The sequence below is a fragment of the Ranitomeya imitator genome, chromosome 4 (assembly GCF_032444005.1).
Source record: "Ranitomeya imitator isolate aRanImi1 chromosome 4, aRanImi1.pri, whole genome shotgun sequence".
In the NCBI taxonomy this organism is placed as follows: Eukaryota; Metazoa; Chordata; class Amphibia; order Anura; family Dendrobatidae; genus Ranitomeya; species Ranitomeya imitator.
In genome coordinates, this window is record NC_091285.1 from 181850971 (window position 1) to 181872178 (window position 21208).

The window sequence follows — 21208 nt, forward strand, 5'->3', positions numbered from 1 at the left end:
ACTTTATACATATAATTCTTATTGATATATTTATCATTGCACGTCCTCCCTTTTTTTTTCGTGTCTATCTACTAGCTGTTAGCAGTATCCAATTTTTATCTGATCACCTTTCTCCATGGTTTGCCCCACAGGACCCATTTTTCTTTCAGCAGTACCTATCCCCTTGGGCGCTAGTGTCTTAATTTGCTTATAAATCTACTTAAAAAATAAAACTAAATGGATGTGCTCATTATCATGTGTGCACTCCTTATGGTGTATGGCACTGCTCTGATTATCATGTGTGCACTCCTTATGGTGTATGGCACTGCTCTGATTATCATGTGAGCACTCCTTATGGTGTATGGCACTGCTCTGATTATCATGTGAGCACTCCTTATGGTGTATGGCACTGCTCTGATTATCATGTGAGCACTCCTTATGGTGTATGGCACTGCTCTGATTATCATGTGAGCACTCCTTATGGTATGTGGCACTGCTCTGATTATCATGTGTGCACTCCTTATGGTGTATGGCACTGCTCTGATTATCATGTGTGCACTCCTTATGGTGTATGGCACTGCTCTGATTATCATGTGTGCACTCCTTATGGTGTATGGCACTGCTCTGATTATCATGTGTGCACTCCTTATGGTGTATGGCACTGCTCTGATTATCATGTGAGCACTCCTTATGGTGTATGGCACTGCTCTGATTATCATGTGAGCACTCCTTATGGTGTATGGCACTGCTCTGATTATCATGTGAGCACTCCTTATGGTGTATGGCACTGCTCTGATTATCATGTGAGCACTCCTTACGGTGTATGGCACATACTGGTAGACTATACTTTTCCTGCCTGGTGTACAGAGCAAAGCAACGTATCAGGTATATCAGTGTTTCCCACTTTCGAAACTAATCTTGGATTCTAAACTGACCGTAGGTATAATATGTACAGTTAGGGCCAGAAATATTTGGACAGTGACACAAGTTTTGTTATTTTAGCTGTTTACAAAAACATGTTCAGAAATAGCATTATATATATAATATGGGCTGAAAGTGCACACTCCCAGCTGCAATATGATAGTTTCCACATCCAAATCGGAGAAAGGGTTTAGGAATCATAGCTCTGTAATGCATAGCGTCCTCTTTTTCAAGGGACCAAAAGTAATTGGACAATGGACTCTAAGGGCTGCAATTAACTCTGAAGGCGTCTCCCTCATTAACCTGTAATCAATGAAGTAGTTAAAAGGTCAGGGGTGGATTCCAGGTGTGTGGTTTTGCATTTGGAAGCTGTTGCTGTGAGCAGACAACATGCGGTCAAAGGAACTCTCAATTGAGGTGAAGCAGAACATCCTGAGGCTGAAAAAAAAGAAAAAATCCATCAGAGAGATAGCAGACATGCTTGGAGTAGCAAAATCAACAGTTGGGTACATTCTGAGAAAAAAGGAATTGACTGGTGAGCTTGGGAACTCAAAAAGGCCTGGGCGTCCACGGATGACAACAGTGGTGGATGATCGCTGCATACTTAATTTGGTGAAGAAGAACCCGTTCACAACATCAACTGAAGTCCAGAACACTCTCAGTGAAGTAGGTGTATCTGTCTCTAAGTCAACAGTAAAGAGAAGACTCCATGACAGTAAATACAAAGGGTTCACATCTAGATGCAAACCATTCATCAATACCAAAAATAGACAGGCCAGAGTTAAATTTGCAGAAAAACACCTCAAGAAGCCAGCTCAGTTCTGGAAAAGTATTCTATGGACAGATGAGACAAAGATCAACCTGTACCAGAATGATGGGAAGAAAAAAGTTTGGAGAAGAAAGGGAACGGCACATGATCCAAGGCACACCACATCCTCTGTAAAACATGGTGGAGGCAACGTGATGGCATGGGCATGCATGGCTTTCAATGGCACTGGATCACTTGTGTTTATTGATGACATAAGAGCAGACAAGAGTAGCCGGATGAATTCTGAAGTGTACCGGGATATACTTTCAGCCCAGATTCAGCCAAATGCTGCAAAGTTGATTGGACGGCGCTTCATAGTACAGATGGACAATGACCCCAAGCATACATCCAAAGCTACCCAGGAGTTCATGAGTGCCAAAAAGTGGAACATTCTGCAATGGCCAAGTCAATCTCCAGATCTAAACCCAATTGAGCATGCATTTCACTTGCTCAAATCCAGACTTAAGACGGAAAGACCCACAAACAAGCAAGACCTGAAGGCTGCGGCTGTAAAGGCCTGGCAAAGCATTAAGAAGGAGGAAACCCAGCGTTTGGTGATGTCCATGGGTTCCAGACTTAAGGCAGTGATTGCCTCCAAAGGATTTACAACAAAATATTGAAAATAAAAATATTTTGTTTGGGTTATGTTTATTTGTCCAATTACTTTTGACCTCCTAAAATGTGGAGTGTTTGTAAATGTAAGTGTTAGAAATGTGTACAATTCCTACATTTTCTATCAGATATTTTTGTTCAACCCTTCAAATTAAGCGTTACAATCTGCACTTGAATTCTGTTGTAGAGGTTTCATTTCAAATCCAATGTGGTGGCATGCAGAGCCCAACTCGCGAAAATTGTGTCACTGTCCAAATATTTCTGGCCCTAACTGTATGTATGTATATATGTGTATATATATGTATTTGGATTGTGTTCCCTCCCAACCTTTCCATGGCGTTCTTCCCACACTTATCAATAGGTTCTTTGATGTTAGAGACCCATTGGGATTGCTGTGAATGATGTCAACCTCTGTATGTAGAATATGCAGGAGAAAATCCAGCAGTCACTATATCAAAACAAAAATAGAACATTTCATTTATTTGGTTTAATATTAAAAATGGGGGGAAAAAATTAAAGTCATGGCAGTAAGCGTCCAGATGTCTTGTCTACGCGTTTCAAGCTCTTAATCATAACTAAAAGCTTTCTGCTCAAAACGCGTAGACCAGAAGTCTGGATGCCTACTGCCATGCTTTGTTTTTAACAGGTTTTAATGTTAATCTAAACAAATATGAAGGCATTTTTCGTTCTATGGTGACCTGATGATTCAGTTTTTCTGCGCACCAATTTTGATGGTGATTTTGGTAATTTAATGCTGTGCAATAAAATCCGCACGAAGAATTGACACGCCTGCAGAGCTTGTCAATTTATGTGCGCAAAGTTCCTGCAACGTGTAGTTGAGATTTTCAGTCTCAATAATATTGTTGGTAAAGTATTATGCTGTGTTTCTTCGCATGGAAACATCCGCAATGTACGCGGTACGTACAGGTAAACCCATATGAACCCTGCTCCTGTAATATGTGAAGGTGATCACCAGCGAATCAAGAGTTCTGCTTCTTTGTACATAGATAATGAATCGGATGGCCTTAGCAGTTCCTATGAGTCTTATGATGAGGAAGATGAAGAGGGGAAAGCTCAGCGACAAATGCACCAATGGCCTTCACAGGAGGCCTCCTTAGATCTGGTCCGAGACAGCAGAATCTGCGCTTTCCTCCTGCGGAAGAAACGATTTGGCCAGTGGGCCAAGCAGCTAACGCTCATCAGAGACAACAAGCTGTTGGTAAGAGAAACCGAGCGTCCACGTCAACGTTACAAAGTCAGGAACAAATTAGATAAATAGGCTGATGTTGTAAGAGTAGGAAGGAAGAAGGATATTCTCCATTCCATCCCTCAATATCACAAGATTGTGGCAGCCAGAAAGGATTTCCTGTATCCACATTTCACTGGCCACTTTAATGGAAATCAACTAGAAGAGTCAGATTGGGAACTAGTTGTTTTGGGGAGGTCACTGAACAGCCCTGGGAATCGACATCTCCTGTAATCTGTGGAGTCAGGGATTCTGTCTGACACCTGATACATCAGTTCTTCAAAAAGCTATGACTTCTTAGCATACGCCTCGACGATGACTTAAGTCAGTAACGTAGGCATTTACCATAGCACGAACTGAAAATCGGAAGGTGCGGCCATATCACTGGGGCCCGGGGGATAAGGGGTCCCTTTACAACCTTCAAAGCAGGTGGAATTGTGCGTTTTGATGAGTTATTGCCCAGAGGCCTTCTTCTGTCTGTGTCCACCACTGAGCTGACCACTACTGACCTGCTTAGAAACCCCAGAACTCAACCTGTAGTCACACATGACAAATTAGGTGCAAACATTTTTATGGCCGAAAATCAACTCAATACAACTGTATGGATTTCCACAAACCCTATTTAGATGAATGGGAAAGTCGTAGACATTTCAGGTGTGAATTTAGCCTTAGGGTGGTTTCATATTCTATTTTTTTTTTTTTTTTTTGCAACTTTTTTTTTTCCAAACTTTAAGATCTGCAACAATCAAACATTTATGGCATAATAACCATATTGTTCCTGTCATTTCAACAAGATTTGTATAAATAAATACAGGCACATCTAAGAAACTTTGAAATATATCTAATCAGAGAACTGTTTTATTCTCCACTTATGAGCTATTCCTTCCTCTGCCACTTGAATTCACCATCCACATAGTGAGGCGTCAGGTTACATCTCCTATTATACTCTATAAAGCAGTGTTTCTCCACTCCAGTCCTCAAGACCCACCAACAGGCCATGTTTTCAGGTTTTCCATAGGTGATGGAGTTAATGCTGGAGCAGATGATGAAATTATCACCTGTGCAATACTAAGAGATCCTTAAAACTTGACCTGTTGGTGGGTCTTGAGGACCGGAGTTGAAAAGCACTGCTATAGAGAGAGGCAGGAGTAGTGAGGAGTGCTAATCACAATGAGAGACCAGGAAGCCTGAGGCAGGTTAAGCTGCAGCTTCTAGCCAATGTATTTGACTTTAATGCTGGATTCACAGCCACACAGCTCAGTACTGCTGTTTCATGTTCTGTACTACTGTACAGCTTCTGTCTGTGTGCTCCAGAGAACAGGAATCCATCTATCTGTGTACGGTCCTAGCAGCTGGTCTCTACCCACTAGCTCAGATGGATAAAATTCCTGAGTTCATTGTATGAAACAATAAGACGATTTATTTACCCAACTTATACAAACCTGAAACATGTATGTAGCTAAATCAATTTTTGGCTAATATTTAGCTCTAATTTCTCAGATCATTAATGGAAGCAGTACGATCCCAATAATTGTATAGTACCCAGAATTGACAATATTTTGGTTTATTTCTGACTGTACATGCACGTCCTTATATTTCAGTTCTGGTAATAAGTGTTTCTACCTACAGTCCTGGTGATAAGTGTTTCTACCTACAGTGTTACAAGAGCTCCAAAGACCAGCATCCTCACTTAGAGATGCCCTTGCCCCTGTGTGGTGTCACTTATGTTCCCAAGGACGGGAGACGGAAGAAGCACGAGCTGCGATTCTGTCTGCCTAATTCTGAGCTGCTTGTGTTGGCGGTCCAAAGTCGGGAACAGGCTGAAGAATGGATGAGGGTAATGGCGCTGATACATAGCTGTCACACTGTATACACAGTATAGAAGGATGCATTAACAATATACAGCACTAGTCTCTTACAGGGCTCACAATGTCATTGCCCAACTTCAAGATAGAATCCGATAAGTGGCTCTTTCAGAATGAGTTGACGAAGGGTTTGTAGGAGATTCCTACCCGCTCGCTACTTTAACGGTGGACATACGCAGGCAAATATGTCGCCCGAATGCTCGTCTGGCCGACAGCTATCCTTCCTGACCTCCCCAAACACACGTGTCCTTGGTCGTTTTCTTTTATGAGAACATAGGATCAGGAATATTGAAGATCGACATGCCCGATCCTTTCTGTCCCTATACCTGCACAATTAATTCACACTAGATGGTTGGAGGGTTCAACCAGGGTTTGTATAATGTATATGGCCACCTTTAGTCCATCATAAACATTCTGTGGATAAAGCGGGAAGCAGTGATTTAGACGGATAGCACTCGTACCCATGTTGTTCTATGGGGCTGTGCACATGTCTGATCATTTTTTTTTCCTCTGATCGAGTGGTTCGAGACAAAAAAAAATCAGTGATATGTCTGATTATTGTCATCGGAGTGTTGGATCGAAATCTGCATTTCAAGTCTGAGTCTGTAGAAAACATCAGACTGCACTCGGATGACATGAATTTTTCCTTCTCTCTCCATCTGTGAGAAAAGCGGATCCCAACTCTGATCAGTCTCATTAGAATAATTGGACTGATTTTCTCGAATGGAGAATAAATGGATGTGACCCTACCCATAGTGTATAGGAATAATATGTATGTATGTGTATAATAATGATACAATGGAACTATAGAAGAACCTTTATTAACTTTCTTCTTGCATTACCACATGTCTATGGCACGCGATACTCAGCACTCTATAACGGACACCTGTACTGCTCTCTTCTATAGGTGATCAGAGAGGTCAGCAGCCCACACACACTGCAGCCTCTGACCTCCCCAGCACTGAGGCACAAGCTAGACCTGGATAAGGTAAATCCTCACTTCTGTTATGTTTCAGTCTATACCTGCCGGAGGACCGGTTTTGTCCGCAGGGCTCTGAACTTGACAACCTCATAGATGTTGGGCAATTGACTGCAGCACATGTGACCCCTGCCACCAATCACTCAGCACAGCAGGGATACCGAGACCGCTGAATACTGATGAACTGCAGAGGTCCTGTGCACTGTACTCATCAAAGACTAGGAACAGTTTTGGAGAGCCGGAGCAGGGTTGGGAATTCAGCAGATTTTAATAATTATATTTATAGCAAGACCTTTTTGGGTTACAAAATAAAAATGTATTAATTGAAAATCCCAACTTCGCAGCATGCATGGACTCTAGATAAAAAGCAAAGTTCCTAAAAAGCCATATTACAAGCCTGCAGGCCCTCCATGTGCTGCTGCTACCTCTTAGGCACTATTATTTGTCACAGATTCAGTACTTTTAAAGGAGAATATCACCTTTTAAAGGGGTTTTCCAAGATTACAAAAACATGGCTGCTTTAGAGAAAAAAACAGAGGCACCTTCCTGACCATTGGTTGTGTGTAGTATTGCAGCTCAGCTTTATCCACTTTAATGAAGCTCCACTGCAATCTCAAACCCAACCCAAGGTCAGGTGGAACGCCCGCCAGGGCTAAGGGGTACTCTGTACCGGCTCCAGTACTTAAAGGGATGTGTCACAGTGGCAATGAACCGTTCCATGGCCGTGGGCGCCCATGTAAAAGGGGAACGTCTTAAAAGGGGTCTTGAGAATAAAGTTTGTGTTTGTGACGCCACCTGTGTTATTCGGTCAGAGGGGACAGACGCTGCTTAAAGGGGTCCGCTGCGGTGATGGTATGGCAGCTAGATGGTATAACCTCCCACAGGTGAAGCTGGGTCCCCAGGGTTCCCGGTGTGTAGATAAAGATGGTGGGTGGTGTAGTAATAAACGGAGGACACAGGTGTGCAGTCTTTTTACCTGGTTTACTGAAGACTTCAGGCAGCCACAGTCGAGGGTACCAGATCACAGGATAAGCAGGGTCCAGCCGGCTTGGAAGCGAATCCAGAGTCCCGTTTACCAGGTGAAGTTAGAAGCCTTCCTACTAGCGCTGTGGTGTAGTCCCTTGCTGCCTATGGCTTCTATCAAGGTCCTCACAGTTCTTCTCTGTCCTCCTTAAAGGTGGGACACTAACCCATATGACAGGTGGCTCGAGCCTTTTTACAGGGTCTCTATCACGACCTGGGCTGTATGCACCACTGTGTCTCCAGTTGTTAGGGCGGACAGGTGACGTGTAGTCCAGCTGTCCTGCCGGTTTCTGTTGTGAGTCTGAGTCTCTCACAACCTCGGTCTTCCAGCTACCGGTGTCTGCGCTCTGCAGGGAGGTAGCTCAGTCGCAGCTCTTCTCCACAGTTCTCACACTTCTGTGCTTCACTTCTCCTCCAACACGCTCTCTACAATCTGTTTGTCTTTCTTTCTCTAGGAGATGCAGCACCCCTTGGCTGCACTGCCCCTTTGCTTCCTTCTCCTCTGTCTATCTGACAGGAACTCTCTCTGACTGGCTGACTTTCCCTCCACACCAGAATATATATAGGGAAGCCACCCACAAGCTGGATCAGAGCTCCCCCTTCTGGCCTGGAGTGTGAACATGTTGCATGCTTGTGTGTACCTGATAAAGAAGATCCTTAAGGTACTGTCACACTAGACGATATCGCTAGCGATCCGTGACGTTGCAGCGTCCTCGCTAGCGATATCGTCCAGTGTGACAGGCAGCAGCGATCAGGCCCCTGCTGGGAGATCGCTGGTCGGGGAAGAAAGTCCAGAACTTTATTTCGTCGCTGGACTCCCCGTAGACATCGCTGAATCGGCGTGTGTGACACCGATTCAGCGATGTCTTTGCTGGTAACCAGGGTAAACATCGGGTAACTAAGCGCAGGGCCGCGCTTAGTAACCCGATGTTTACCCTGGTTACCATCCTAAAAAGTAAAAAAACAAACGCTACATACTTACCTACAGCCGTCTGTCCTCCAGCGCTGTGCTCTGCTCTCCTCCTGCTCTGGCTGTGAGCGTCGGTCAGCCGGAAAGCAGAGCGGTGATGTCACCGCTCTGCTTTCTGGCTGCCCGGCGCTCACAGCCAGACCAGAGAAGCAGAGCGCCGAGGACAGACAGCGATAGGTAAGTATGTAGCGTTTGTTTTTTTACTTTTTAGGATGGTAACCAGGGTAAACATCGGGTTACTAAGCGCGGCCCTGCGCTTAGTTACCCGATGTTTACCCTGGTTACCGGGGACCTCGGGATCGTTGGTCGCTGGAGAGCTGTCTGTGTGACAGCTCTCCAGCGACCAAACAGCGACGCTGCAGCGATCCGGATCGTTGTCGGTATCGCTGCAGCGTCGCTATGTGTGACGGTACCTTTACTCACTTCCAAGCGTGACATCACTCTCCCCGTGAGGAAAGCATTGCCACTAACCACCAGGGCCCTGGGGTGTTACACAGGGATGGTGTATTACTGACAGAGCTGACAAGGTTTTCTAATCCTGGACAAGCCCTTTAATGAATAATGCAATAGACTATGTAAGGCCAGAAGCCTAGCAGGGGCCCAGCGAATACTATACTGTTCCCCACAGCACAGCTCTGTAAGAAAGCCACATACATAGGCTTATGTCATCATGTCACTGAGGATCCATCATACATTTATAGTAAATGATCAGCAGTGACAAGAATTAGACTGTGCAGGTTTTCAGTCCCGAGATGCAAACAAGCATCCATAGCCAGCAAGTAGCGATGTTACATGTTATTACACAATGATTACCAGCAGGGAAGTACATTCATATAGTGAGTGATTTTATAGATTAGTGTCTCCTTATTAACTGTCTGCAGAGACTATCCCATGACAAAACCTCTGATTCGGACAGCGCTGCCAATGGAGAGAACGGCTCCCCAAGTGGAAAGGAGAACCGGGACAATGGTGAGTTCTCCTAGGGATACAGAGCCTATAACCTGGAGCCTGCAAAAGCTATAGATATAGATCCCTTTTTCCCCCCTCCCTTTCCCCCCTCCCCTCGGTAAATGTTTTGAGACGATTGATAATGCCAAATATCTCCTATGGGAACCAATATATTACCAAGTGTTTATGCTACTCTAGCGAAGTGTCGGAAGACTGGTCTGGCCGAACTGAAGGGTTCTATGAGCCGAGCTGCAGGGAAGAAAATTACTAGGATAATTAGTTTTTCTAAAAAGAAGCAGTCAGCTGAAGAGCAGCACACCTCCTCTACTGATGAAGATGTGCCCTGCTGTGGTAAGTGGCAACAGGCCAATGCTGGCTTCTACACACTCTAGATCAGGGGTCTCAAACTCGGCTGGGTATATGGGCCGCACATAAAAAAAAAAAAAAAATTTGGGGGGCCGCATTCTTTGTAGGACAAAGTGGCATTTTTAGTGATACCATTTTCTACACTCTTTGGACATTTTTGCCAAATTTAGTTTTGTAAATGGCATTCATTGTATATGTTATGGTAGTTTCATCAGCTCTTTTTGTACTTTGACGGGTAGCAAACATTTCACTAACACCAGCATACACAAGCAATTGTACACATTAACTGAAATTGCATTACTTTGTCCAGTGTTGCGATTATATTGTTTCGTTTTCCATGGTCTTTCAGTGTATATATGTCATCACATCATCTTCCTCTGTGCTATCTGTTCTAGGCTTCCTGAACGTGCTTGTAAATCAGTGTTGGAAAGAACGCTGGTGCCGGTTAAGGGGACAGACTCTCTACTTCCACAAAGACCGCAATGATCTCCGGACTCATGTGAATTCGATTTGTCTTCGTGGTTGTGAAGTGTCACCAGGATTTGGGCCTCAGCATCCATTTGGTTTCCGGATACTACGGCAAAATCAAGAAATCTCTGTGTTGGAGGTATAGTCCTATTTTGTACTCTATTTTATTGTCAATATAATATTGTCAAGAAGTCCTACTTCTGTACTGATTAGAGCACTTCCCCTTCATATTAAATGGTGTAAATTTCTTTTGGCAGTGCAGCGGTAAATCTGCTCAGTTGAGCTGCTGGAGCTTTAGTCTCTCAGCTGTTCAATGTTAGCCACTCCTGTTGTGAATTCTGCTCTTGGGCTCCCTCCGGTGGTTATGATTGGTAGTGCTGCTGTCTTTGGATCGCAGCATTTATCAGGTGTGTCCACTTATTGCAATTTGGACTGGGCTATGTAGTCTGGCTTGATCCTTTAGTCAGTGCCAGTTGTCCATTGTTTTTGGAGGATTCACATCCCTACCTGGTCTCTCCTGTTTTGCTGTTCTTTTCAACAAAGATAAGTTCTGGCTTTGTTTTTGCTGTCCACATGCTGTGGGCCTTATAGTTCAGTGCATTTTCATGTTTTGTCTTGTCCAGCTTGGTCTGTAGGGATTTTTTGCAGCCAAGCTGTATCTCTGGAGATGCAGATATACCCTCCATGTCTTTAGTCAGATGTGGAGATTTGTATTTTCTGTGGTGGATATTTTCTAGTGTTTTAATACTGACCGCATAGTACTCTGTCCTATTCTTTCTTTTTAGCTAGAAAGGCCTCCTTTGCTAAATCCTGATTTCAGTCTGCGTATGTCATTTCCCTCTCCTCTCACAGTCAATATTTGTGGGGGGCTGTCTATCCTTTGGGGATTTTCTCTGAGGCAAGATAGTCTTCCCGTTTCTATCTTTAGGGGAAGTTAGTTCTTAGGCTGTGTCGAGGTGTCTAGGGAGTGTTAGGTACATCCCACGGCTACTTCTAGTTGCGGTGCTAGGTTCAGGGTTTGCGGTCAGTAAAGGTACCACCTTCTTCAGAGTACGTCTCATGCTGCTCCTAGGCCACCAGATCAGAACACACTCCCATCTCATATATATAATCTGGGCCCTGGCTAGCACTCATTGTCAGAGATAGCTTTTGCTGCATGGCTGGAGATTGTTGGTTTGATTTATGTGTGACTGTTGCTAGGTTTTGAGTGTGTTAAATCCCTTTCTTCTCCTACTTTGGTTTAACCCCATCCTCCACTTCCCTGTGTATACCTCTGTTGTTTGTATGTATATTTGTATGGTATTTTCCTTTTTCGCTGCTCATATTAGCTTGATAGTTTGGTTGGTGTATTAGGGTACACTACTACTTGCTGCTTTCCTGAGTGGGGGAAGGGTACAGACTGAGGGCGGATTCAGGAGCTAAGGAAACGACGTCTTCACCTTCAGAAGTGATCTGGGGAACAGGGCGAGTTAGGGTGCCCCTAGCGTTGAGGACTGGGAAGGAGCCCCTAGTCCTGGGACACCCGACAACAGATTTGTGACACAATATTTATAGTTAACATAAAGACATAAAATAATACATAATGTCTTTGTCATGTCATATTTATAAACTCCTAACAGAAGCTATTTGTATATACAGTGTTTTAACTCTCTAAACCGATTTTCCACCGTTTCCCAGATATGTAAATTTGTGAGAATTGGAACAATTGCATACTGTGCCCCACCATGAAATAATTCAGTATTTGTTAGAATTAAGTTATCATTAAGCTATACATAATACAATGGTCTTGTGTCTTATTATTCATGCTCTTACAGTCCAGCAGCTCTGAAGAAATGGGTCGATGGTTGGGTCTTCTACTTGCTCAAACAGGCTCCAAAACGAAGCCCGAGGCCTTGCACTATGACTATGTAGATGTGGAAACCATTGCCAATATAGTGACTGCAGTTCGCCATTCTTTCATGTGAGTTTACTAGGAGATAAATGCAAATAAAAAAGTAACTAAAGGTGTGCGTACACGATCTGACCGGCGGCATGATACGGCCATCGATCTGTAAATCTTTACCTATCGGTGATCACGTAATATCCTGTTTGCATAGGCAGACCAATGTAAACAATGGGCATTAAGGTACCGTCACACTCAGCAACTTTGCAAAGAGAACGACAACAACGACGTTGCAGCGTCCTGGATAGCGATCTCGTTGTGTTTGACACGCAGCAGCGATCTGGATCCTGCTGTGCCATCGCTGGTCGGAGCTAGAAGTCCAGAACTATATTTCGTCGCGAGGTCGGCGTGTATCGTCATGTTTGACATCAAAAGCAACGACGCCAGCAACGAGCATAGGGCCCCTAGATGTGTGTCGGATCGGTACACTCCGGCTGTTTGACATGGAGCTAACAACCAGGGAGAACGAGAAGTGAGTCGCCGTTACGTCACTGGATCGCTCCTGCATCGTTCTGGAGTTGCTGTGTTTGACGTCTCTACAGCGACCTAAACAGTGACGCTCCAGCGATCTAGTTTAGGTCGGCTCGTTGTCTATATCGCTGCAGCGTCACTGAGTGTGACGGTACCTTTAAGCGATCTGTAATAGACGCGTAAACTATCATAGTTCTCTGTAGTGCCAATCTTGTTTATACAAGACCATTCGTCCCCAAGAACAATGTTTTTGGGGATTTTTGGACCGCACAAAAGACCATTTCAAGCATTTTGCTTGATCATGGGATTTGCAGCCTATTCACAATGCAAGATAATCGTGAAATGGGCGATTTTAAGAACGCTCGTTCACAATTATCTTTCAATATACATGTAGTTTTAGATATTTGCTGTTCTAACAGCATATTTTAATCCTCATTTACAGGTGGGCAAAAACTTCACACAGTGGAAGTACTGACGCTCAAGTCTACGATGATGTGGCCTATGAAAAGGTATGGACTGAACTGTTAAGTTGTCATAGAGTGAATATGGTGTTTCATAAAAATGAGTACACCACTCACGTTTTGGTAAATATTTTATCTTTTCATGGGACAACACTGAGCATATGACACTTTGATATATTGTAAAGTAGTCAGTGTTAACCCCTTAACCCCCTGGGCCATGTTCCGTTTTCGTTTTTTTGTTTCCAGAGCCATAACTTTTTTTATTTTTCGGTCAATATGGCCATGTGAGGGCTTGTTTTTTTGCTAGACAATTGTACTTTTGAATGACACCATTGGTTCTAACATACTGTGCACTGAAAATGGGGAAACAAAATTCCAATTGCAGTTAAATTGCAAAGAAAAGTGCAAATCCACAGTTGTGTTTTTTGGGTTTTTTTTGTGTAATTTTTCATGATCTGGGGCTTGGTTAGAGCTTAATTTTTGCACGCTGAGTTGACTTTTTTTTATTGATCCCATTTTGGTGTAGATTCAATGCTTTGATCGCTCGTTATTGCAATGTAGTGGTGACCAAAAAAAAGTAATTCTGCCGTTTTGAACTTTTTTTTTTTCTCATTAAGCCATTTAGTGATCAGGTTAATTCATTTTTTTTCTTTTTTTATACATTGGGCAATTTTGAACGTGGCGATGCCAAATGTGTATGTTTTTTTTTGTTTATGTTTTTTTTTAATGGGGTGAAAATGGGGTGGTCTGAACTTCTTTTTTTTTTTTTTTTTAAATATGTATTTTACTCATTAGTCATTGGAGACTAGAAGTTGCAGTACTCTGATCGCCTCTGCTTCACACAGGCGATGATCAGATCGCCTGTGTGTAGCAGAAACGCTCACTTGCTATGAGCGCTGACCACGGGGCGGCACTCATAGCAGTCTTGCAATGAACACCACACAGGTCTGCTGCAGACCTCTGGTTATCATGCCGACCCATCGGTGACCTGCGATCATGTGGCTGCGTCACTGATGGGTGGAGCCATTGAAGTGCTTCCTGTAAGCGTAAGTTAAATGCCGCTGTCCGAAATTGATAGCGGTACTTAACTAGTTAACAGCCGCGGGTGGATTGCGATTCCACATGCGGTTGTTGCAGGCACATGTGAGCTGTATAGATCGTCTGTCATGTGCATGGAAAGGTGTGGGCTCTGGCACTGAGGGAAATCCGTGTGCATATTACTGCACGTGTCGGAAGGGGGTGGTGATCTTGGAGGTATGTTTGGGGTCGTTATCGTGTTGGAATACTGCCTCCGAAGGGAGGGGATCATGCTCTGCTACAGTATGTCACATTACATGTTGGCATTCATGGTTCCCTCAATGAACTGTAGCTGCCCACAGCCACCAGCACTTATAGAGTCCCAAACCATGACACTCCTACCACCATGCTTAACTGTTGGCAAGACACACTTGTCTTTGTACTCCTCACTTGGTTGCCGCCACACACGCTTGACACGATCTGAACCAAATAAGTTTTATCTTGGTCTCATCAGACCACAGCACATAGTTCCAGTTCTCCATGTCTTTAGTCTGCTTGTCTTCCGCAGAGTGTTTGTGGGCTTTTTTGTGCATCATCTTTAGAAGAGGCTTCCTTCTGGTATGACAGCCATGCCGACCATTCTGATGCAGTTGAGGGGCGTACGGTCTGAGCACTGACAGGCTGACCCACCCCACCCCACCCCTTTAACTTTTGCAGCAATGCTGGCAGCTCTCATACGTCTGTTTTGAAAATGCAACCCCTGGAGGACATGACGCTGAGCATATACAGTCAACATCTTTGGTTGACCATGGCAAGGCCTGTTCTGAGTGGAACCTGTCTTGTTAAACTGCTGTATGGTCTTAGCCACCATGCTGCAGCTCAATTTCAGGGTGTTGGCAATCTTCTTGTAGCTACTCACAGATATCCACCCTATATTAAAAATATAACCTTTATTACATCTATAATAAATATCACACCAAACACCACAAGAAAGAAAAATAACCAGGGGTGTGCCTACCCCTACACTGGCCTAACTGAACCTGCCTATTTGCGGAGGTTGGCACCCTAAAAACCTGCGCTTGTGGCGCCCCCGCTCCTCGAAGGCTCTCCCTGCTCACCCTATAGGGCCCTATAGTGGCAGGGGGTGAGGAAGGTAATGAATAGGCTGGTGAGAAAGAAGAAGAATGTATATGTAGTATAAATGTCTAGAATGATCTTCTTTTATTATGATAACTTGACTGATGTCCTGAAAAGACTGCTGTGGTTTATGATTGTCCTCAGTTATTATGACTCATATAACTAGATGAAAACAGCTAAACTGGTATTCTAATAATACTGCTATACTAGAGGCCCATAGATAAAATATTATCAGTCCTTATCTATAATAAACTGTCTCTACAGAGGCATCTATATGCTAACAGATGTGATCGGACATATGATAGAATAGTTTTGATTCACTACACCCTTGCAAATCTACTATATAAAGAGGTGTATTCAGACTGTACTGAGAGAAAATACTCTCTATGTCCTATAGCATGCTAAACAGGAGCAAGGAGATCTAGACCCTATCAATCTAGATATATGCAGGTAGATGTGAAATTGTTATATATATGTATAGGCCAGGAAAAACACAATATATACAAAAAAGAAAAAAACAACACCTAACACCTCTAAAACAATCTTAGATAATATCGGTCAAATGGCAACCCAAGATATCATGTAGCCATTACGCCCCTTTTGTTTAAGTCAACACACGATTTCCAAGGCATATTGCCCGTATGTAATGTGTACCCAGTTATAATGAATTACTCGACGCATTTCTCCTCTTAGCCGAGGTTCATCAGGAGGAAGATATAAACGAGGTACTTATCTACAACACTGCAGATGTCGGTCTAAGGTGAGTCAATTCGATGCAGTGGTCGGGACAATCCCCTGTCTCGGTATGATGCCATAGAGCTGAACCGCCCGTAATTACCTCTTATATAGATACACTAACCTTAGTATAGTGTGCGTTGCCATCTGCACAACCACACTTCCGGATTCAAACAGCGCCTGGTAATGACGTCAAAAGTTGGCGTGCGTGCCAGACCGGCAAGTCTGAAGGATATGCGGTCCACCCCTCGCTATGCTTTGTCATCACCGCCCAGATGAAACGTAGGTAACCGCCCCCTCATATTCAACATACGAACAAGGGGCGTGAACCTAACAAAGGCTGCATATCGGGCCACAGTAGCAGAGAATGCATGCAGCACCACCCCCTCATGTATAATAAGCAAACGAGGGGCGTGAACCTAGCGGAGGCTGTATGCCAGGCCACAATAGTAAGAAATGTACCGCATTATTTGCTATGCTGACTGTGCTGTATCACCCAAATAATGCGTGGGCAACCGCCCCTAATAAGCATAGACGGGGCTAATACACGGACGGTATAAATGGAACCATACTAATAGAAGAGTATACAATCTACAAAATAATATATGGTCCACTCAGAGCTGCAATACACCGCCCTTAAGAGGCGCAGAACCACGCCCCCCATAGCCCCAAAGGGGTGGAGGATGCATTTATAAGAGCAACAAATTATTTATTTAAATATTTTTATATGTGGCTTAGATGTAGATATTGATAAACAAGACACACATTCGCTGTATAGACGAAAAGAAAAGAGAACATGCCGGCCATATATATATATATCTCTCATGCATCAGCCGATTTATAGAGAATAAGTGACGCTGATGCCGTTGGGATTGTGTGTATCCATAGTAGCATTATATATATATATGTGGTCATTGCTCATTCTGTAGATACATCAAAGTTGGCAAAAATTTCTGCAATACTATCACTAGGAAGTCTATGAAAATAGACATTTTGCCAACTGCAAAACCTGTGGTGTAGTATACTTATTTCAATGCACATGTCCAATGAGCTATGTGGGGAAGACAAAGAGAGAACTAAGGAGGCGGATTGGTGACCACATAGGGGACATTCGCCACGCGAGAGACACACCAATCTCCAGACATGTTAGAGAGACACATGGGGGCGATTTGGACTGTATATCGTTCTCTGTTATTGAGGTGATAGTACCATCAGTACGCCGTGGCGATTGGAACAAAAGAATTCTCCAAAAAGAATTAAAATGGATTTATAGATTGGATACTACTTCCCCCATGGGGCTCAATGAGCAGACACAGTTTGGCTGCTTTCTGTAATACGGTTTTGTTTGGGTACGCACCCGGCGATATCTCTTCATGTGTCTATGATGGGTCCCTTTTATTTATAGCCTTAGCCCTATATCGGTCGGAAAGACTAAAAATTAATATACATCTACTCTTATTATAGAGCATACCTATCCAATTCTTCTTCCTTTTAAGATCTAAATGGGAAGATATCTAATCTAGCCATGTGTGAAACCCCCGTTATTCCCACTGTGAAATAAAAAAAATAAATAAATAAATAGAAGTCTGATGGATATTTATCATCCAAATACAGCATATATAAATGCTACTATGGATACACACAATCCCAACGGCATCAGCGTCACTTATTCTCTATAAATCGGCTGATGCATGAGAGATATATATATATGGCCGGCATGTTCTCTTTTCTTTTCGTCTATATAGCGAATGTGTGTCTTGTTTATCAATATCTACATCTAAGCCACATATAAAAATATTTAAATAAATAATTTGTTGCTCTTATAAATGCATCCTCCACTCCTTTGGGGCTATGGGGGGCGTGGTTCTGCGCCTCTTAAGGGCGGTGTATTGCAGCTCTGAGTGGACCATATATTATTTTGTAGATTGTATACTCCTCTATTAGTATGGTTCCATTTATACCGTCCGTGTATTAGCCCCGTCTATGCTTATTAGGGGCGGTTGCCCACGCATTATTTGGGTGATACAGCACAGTCAGCATAGCAAATAATGCGGTACATTTCTTACTATTGTGGCCTGGCATACAGCCTCCGCTAGGTTCACGCCCCTCGTTTGCTTATTATACATGAGGGGGTGGTGCTGCATGCATTCTCTGCTACTGTGGCCCGATATGCAGCCTTTGTTAGGTTCACGCCCCTTGTTCGTATGTTGAATATGAGGGGGCGGTTACCTACGTTTCATCTGGGCGGTGATGACAAAGCATAGCGAGGGGTGGACCGCATATCCTTCAGACTTGCCGGTCTGGCACGCACGCCAACTTTTGACGTCATTACCAGGCGCTGTTTGAATCCGGAAGTGTGGTGGTGCAGATGGCAACGCACACTATACTAAGGTTAGTGTATCTATATAAGAGGTAATTACGGGTGGTTCAGCTCTATGGCATCATACCGAGACAGGGGATTGTCCCGACCACTGCATCGAATTGACTCACCTTAGACCGACATCTGCAGTGTTGTAGATAAGTACCTCGTTTATATCTTCCTCCTGATGAACCTCGGCTAAGAGGAGAAACGCGTCGAGTAATTCATTATAACTGGGTACACATTACATACGGGCAATATGCCTTGGAAATCGTGTGTTGACTTAAACAAAAGGGGCGTAATGGCTACATGATATCTTGGGTTGCCATTTGACCGATATTATCTAAGATTGTTTTAGAGGTGTTAGGTGTTGTTTTTTTCTTTTTTGTATATATTGTGTTTTTCCTGGCCTATACATACATATAACAATTTCACATCTACCTGCATATATCTAGATTGATAGGGTCTAGATCTCCTTGCTCCTGTTTAGCATGCTATAGGACATAGAGAGTATTTTCTCTCAGTACAGTCTGAATACACCTCTTTATATTGGGACTAGCTGAAGAGCCCGGCGTTGCCTGGGCATAGTAAATATCTGTGGTTAGTTATAGCACGTCACTTCTCTTATTTTCCCATCACTCCTCTCATTTTCCCCCTCACATCTCTCATTTTCTCCCTCACACCTCTCATTTTCTCCCTCACACCTCTCATTTTCTCCCTCATTCCTCATTCCCGCCTAACACTTGTCATTTCGACCTCACATCTGTCATTTTCTGATCACTACACTTTTCCCTCACTCCTCTCATTTTGCACTCGCACCTTTTCATTTTCACCTCACACCTCTCATTTTCACCTCAGTATATACATGTTTGTCATCTCTTATATATAGTATACACCTGTATGTCATCTCCTGTATATAGTATATACCTGTATGTCATCTCCCCTGTATATAGTATATACCTGCTGTGTGTCATCTCCCCTGTATATACCTGTATGTCATCTCCTCCTATATATAGTAAATACCTGTATGTCATCTCCTCCTATATATAGTATATCCTCTCCTATAGTATATCCTAGTATGTCCTCTCTTCCTATATATAGTATATACCTGTATGTCATCTCCTTCTATATATAGTATATACCTGTATGTCATCTCCTCCTGTATATAGTATATACTTGTGTCATCTCCCCTGTATATAGTATATATCTGTGTGTCATCTCCTCCTGTATATAGTATATACCTGTATGTCATCTTCTATATATAGCATATACCTGTATGTCATCTCCTCCTGTATATAGTATATACCTGTAGGTAATCTGCTCCTGTATATAGTATATACGTGTGTCATCTCCTCCTGTATATAGTATATACCTGTATGTCATATCCTCCTCTATATAGTATATACCTGTGTCATCTCTCCTGTATATAGTATATATCTGTGTGATCTCCTGTATTAGACCTCGTTAACACGTTATTTGCTCAGTATTTTTACCTCAGTATTTGTAAGATAAATTGGCAGCCTGATAAATCCCCAGCCAACAGGAAGCCCTCCCCCTGGCAGTATATATTAGCTCACACATACACATAATAGACAGGTCATGTGACTGACAGCTGCCGTATTTCCTATATGGTACATTTGTTGCTCTTGTAGTTTGTCTGCTTATTAATCAGATTTTTATTTTTGAAGGCTAATACCAGACTTGTGTGTGTTTTAGGGCGAGTTTCGTTTGTCAAGTTGTGTGTGTTGAGTTTTGTGTGGCAACATGCGTGTAGCAACTTTTTGTGTGTCGAGTTGCATGTGACAGGTTAGTGTAGCAAGTTGTGTGCAGCAAGTTTTGCGCATGGCGAGTTTTGCACGTGGTGAGTTTTATGTCTGGTGCCTTTTGAGTATGTGCAAGTTTTGTGTGAGGCAACTTTTGCATGTGTTGCAAATTTTGTGCATGTGGCAATTTTTCTGCGTGTGCAAGTTTTGCGTGTGGCGAGTTTTCCATGAGGTGAGTTTTGCACTTGTGGCGAGTTTTGCGTGAGCCTAGTTTTTGCATGTGGCGAGTTCTGCGCGTGGTGAGTTTTGAGCAGCGACTTTTGTGTTTCGACTTTTATGTGGCGAGGTTGGTGTATGTGTGGTGAAATGTGTGCTGAGGGTGGTATATGTGTTCAAGCACGTGGTAGTGTGTGGCGCATTTTGTGTGTGTGTTCATATCCCCATGTGTGGTGAGTATCCCATGTCGGGGCCCCACCTTAGCAACTGATCGGTATATACTCTTTGGCGCCATCGCTCTCATTCTTTAAGTCCCCCTTGTTCACATCTGGCAGCTGTCAATTTGCCTCCAACACTTTTCCTTTCACTTTTTTCCCCATTATGTAGATAGGGGCAAAATTGTTTGGTGAATTGGAAAGCGCGGGGTTAAAATTTCACCTCACAACATAGCCTATGACGCTCTCGGGGTCCAGACGTGACTGTGCAAAATTTTGTGGCTGTAGCTGCGACGGTGCAGATGCCAATCCCGGACATACACATACACACACACACATACACACATACAGACACACACACATACACACATTCCGCTTTATATAGTAGATTTGCAAGGGTGTAGTGAATCAAAACTATTCTATCATATGTCCGATCACATCTGTTAGCATATAGATGCCTCTGTAGAGACAGTTTATTATAGATAAGGACTGATAATATTTTATCTATGGGCCTCTAGTATAGCAGTATTATTAGAATACCAGTTTAGCTGTTTTCATCTAGTTATGAGTCATAATAACTGAGGACAATCATAAACCACAGCAGTCTTTTCAGGACATCAGTCAAGTTATCAAAATAAAAGATCATTCTAGACATTTATACTACATATACATTCTTCTTCTTTCTCACCAGCCTATTCATTACCTTC

The 21208-nt window shown here is 43.2% G+C and overlaps 1 protein-coding gene across 1 annotated transcript in view; it reads left to right on the plus strand.

The window, feature by feature from the left end:
• Positions 1-21208, plus strand: part of AFAP1L1 (actin filament associated protein 1 like 1) — a 98345-nt gene that overhangs the window by 63755 nt on the left and 13382 nt on the right. The window contains exons 6-13 of the mRNA XM_069764141.1: positions 3328-3539; positions 5224-5403; positions 6339-6419; positions 9285-9372; positions 9550-9702; positions 10113-10324; positions 12000-12145; positions 13041-13107. Of these exons, the coding sequence (XP_069620242.1) occupies positions 3328-3539; positions 5224-5403; positions 6339-6419; positions 9285-9372; positions 9550-9702; positions 10113-10324; positions 12000-12145; positions 13041-13107 (1139 nt within the window). The remainder of the gene's footprint in view (positions 1-3327; positions 3540-5223; positions 5404-6338; positions 6420-9284; positions 9373-9549; positions 9703-10112; positions 10325-11999; positions 12146-13040; positions 13108-21208) is intronic.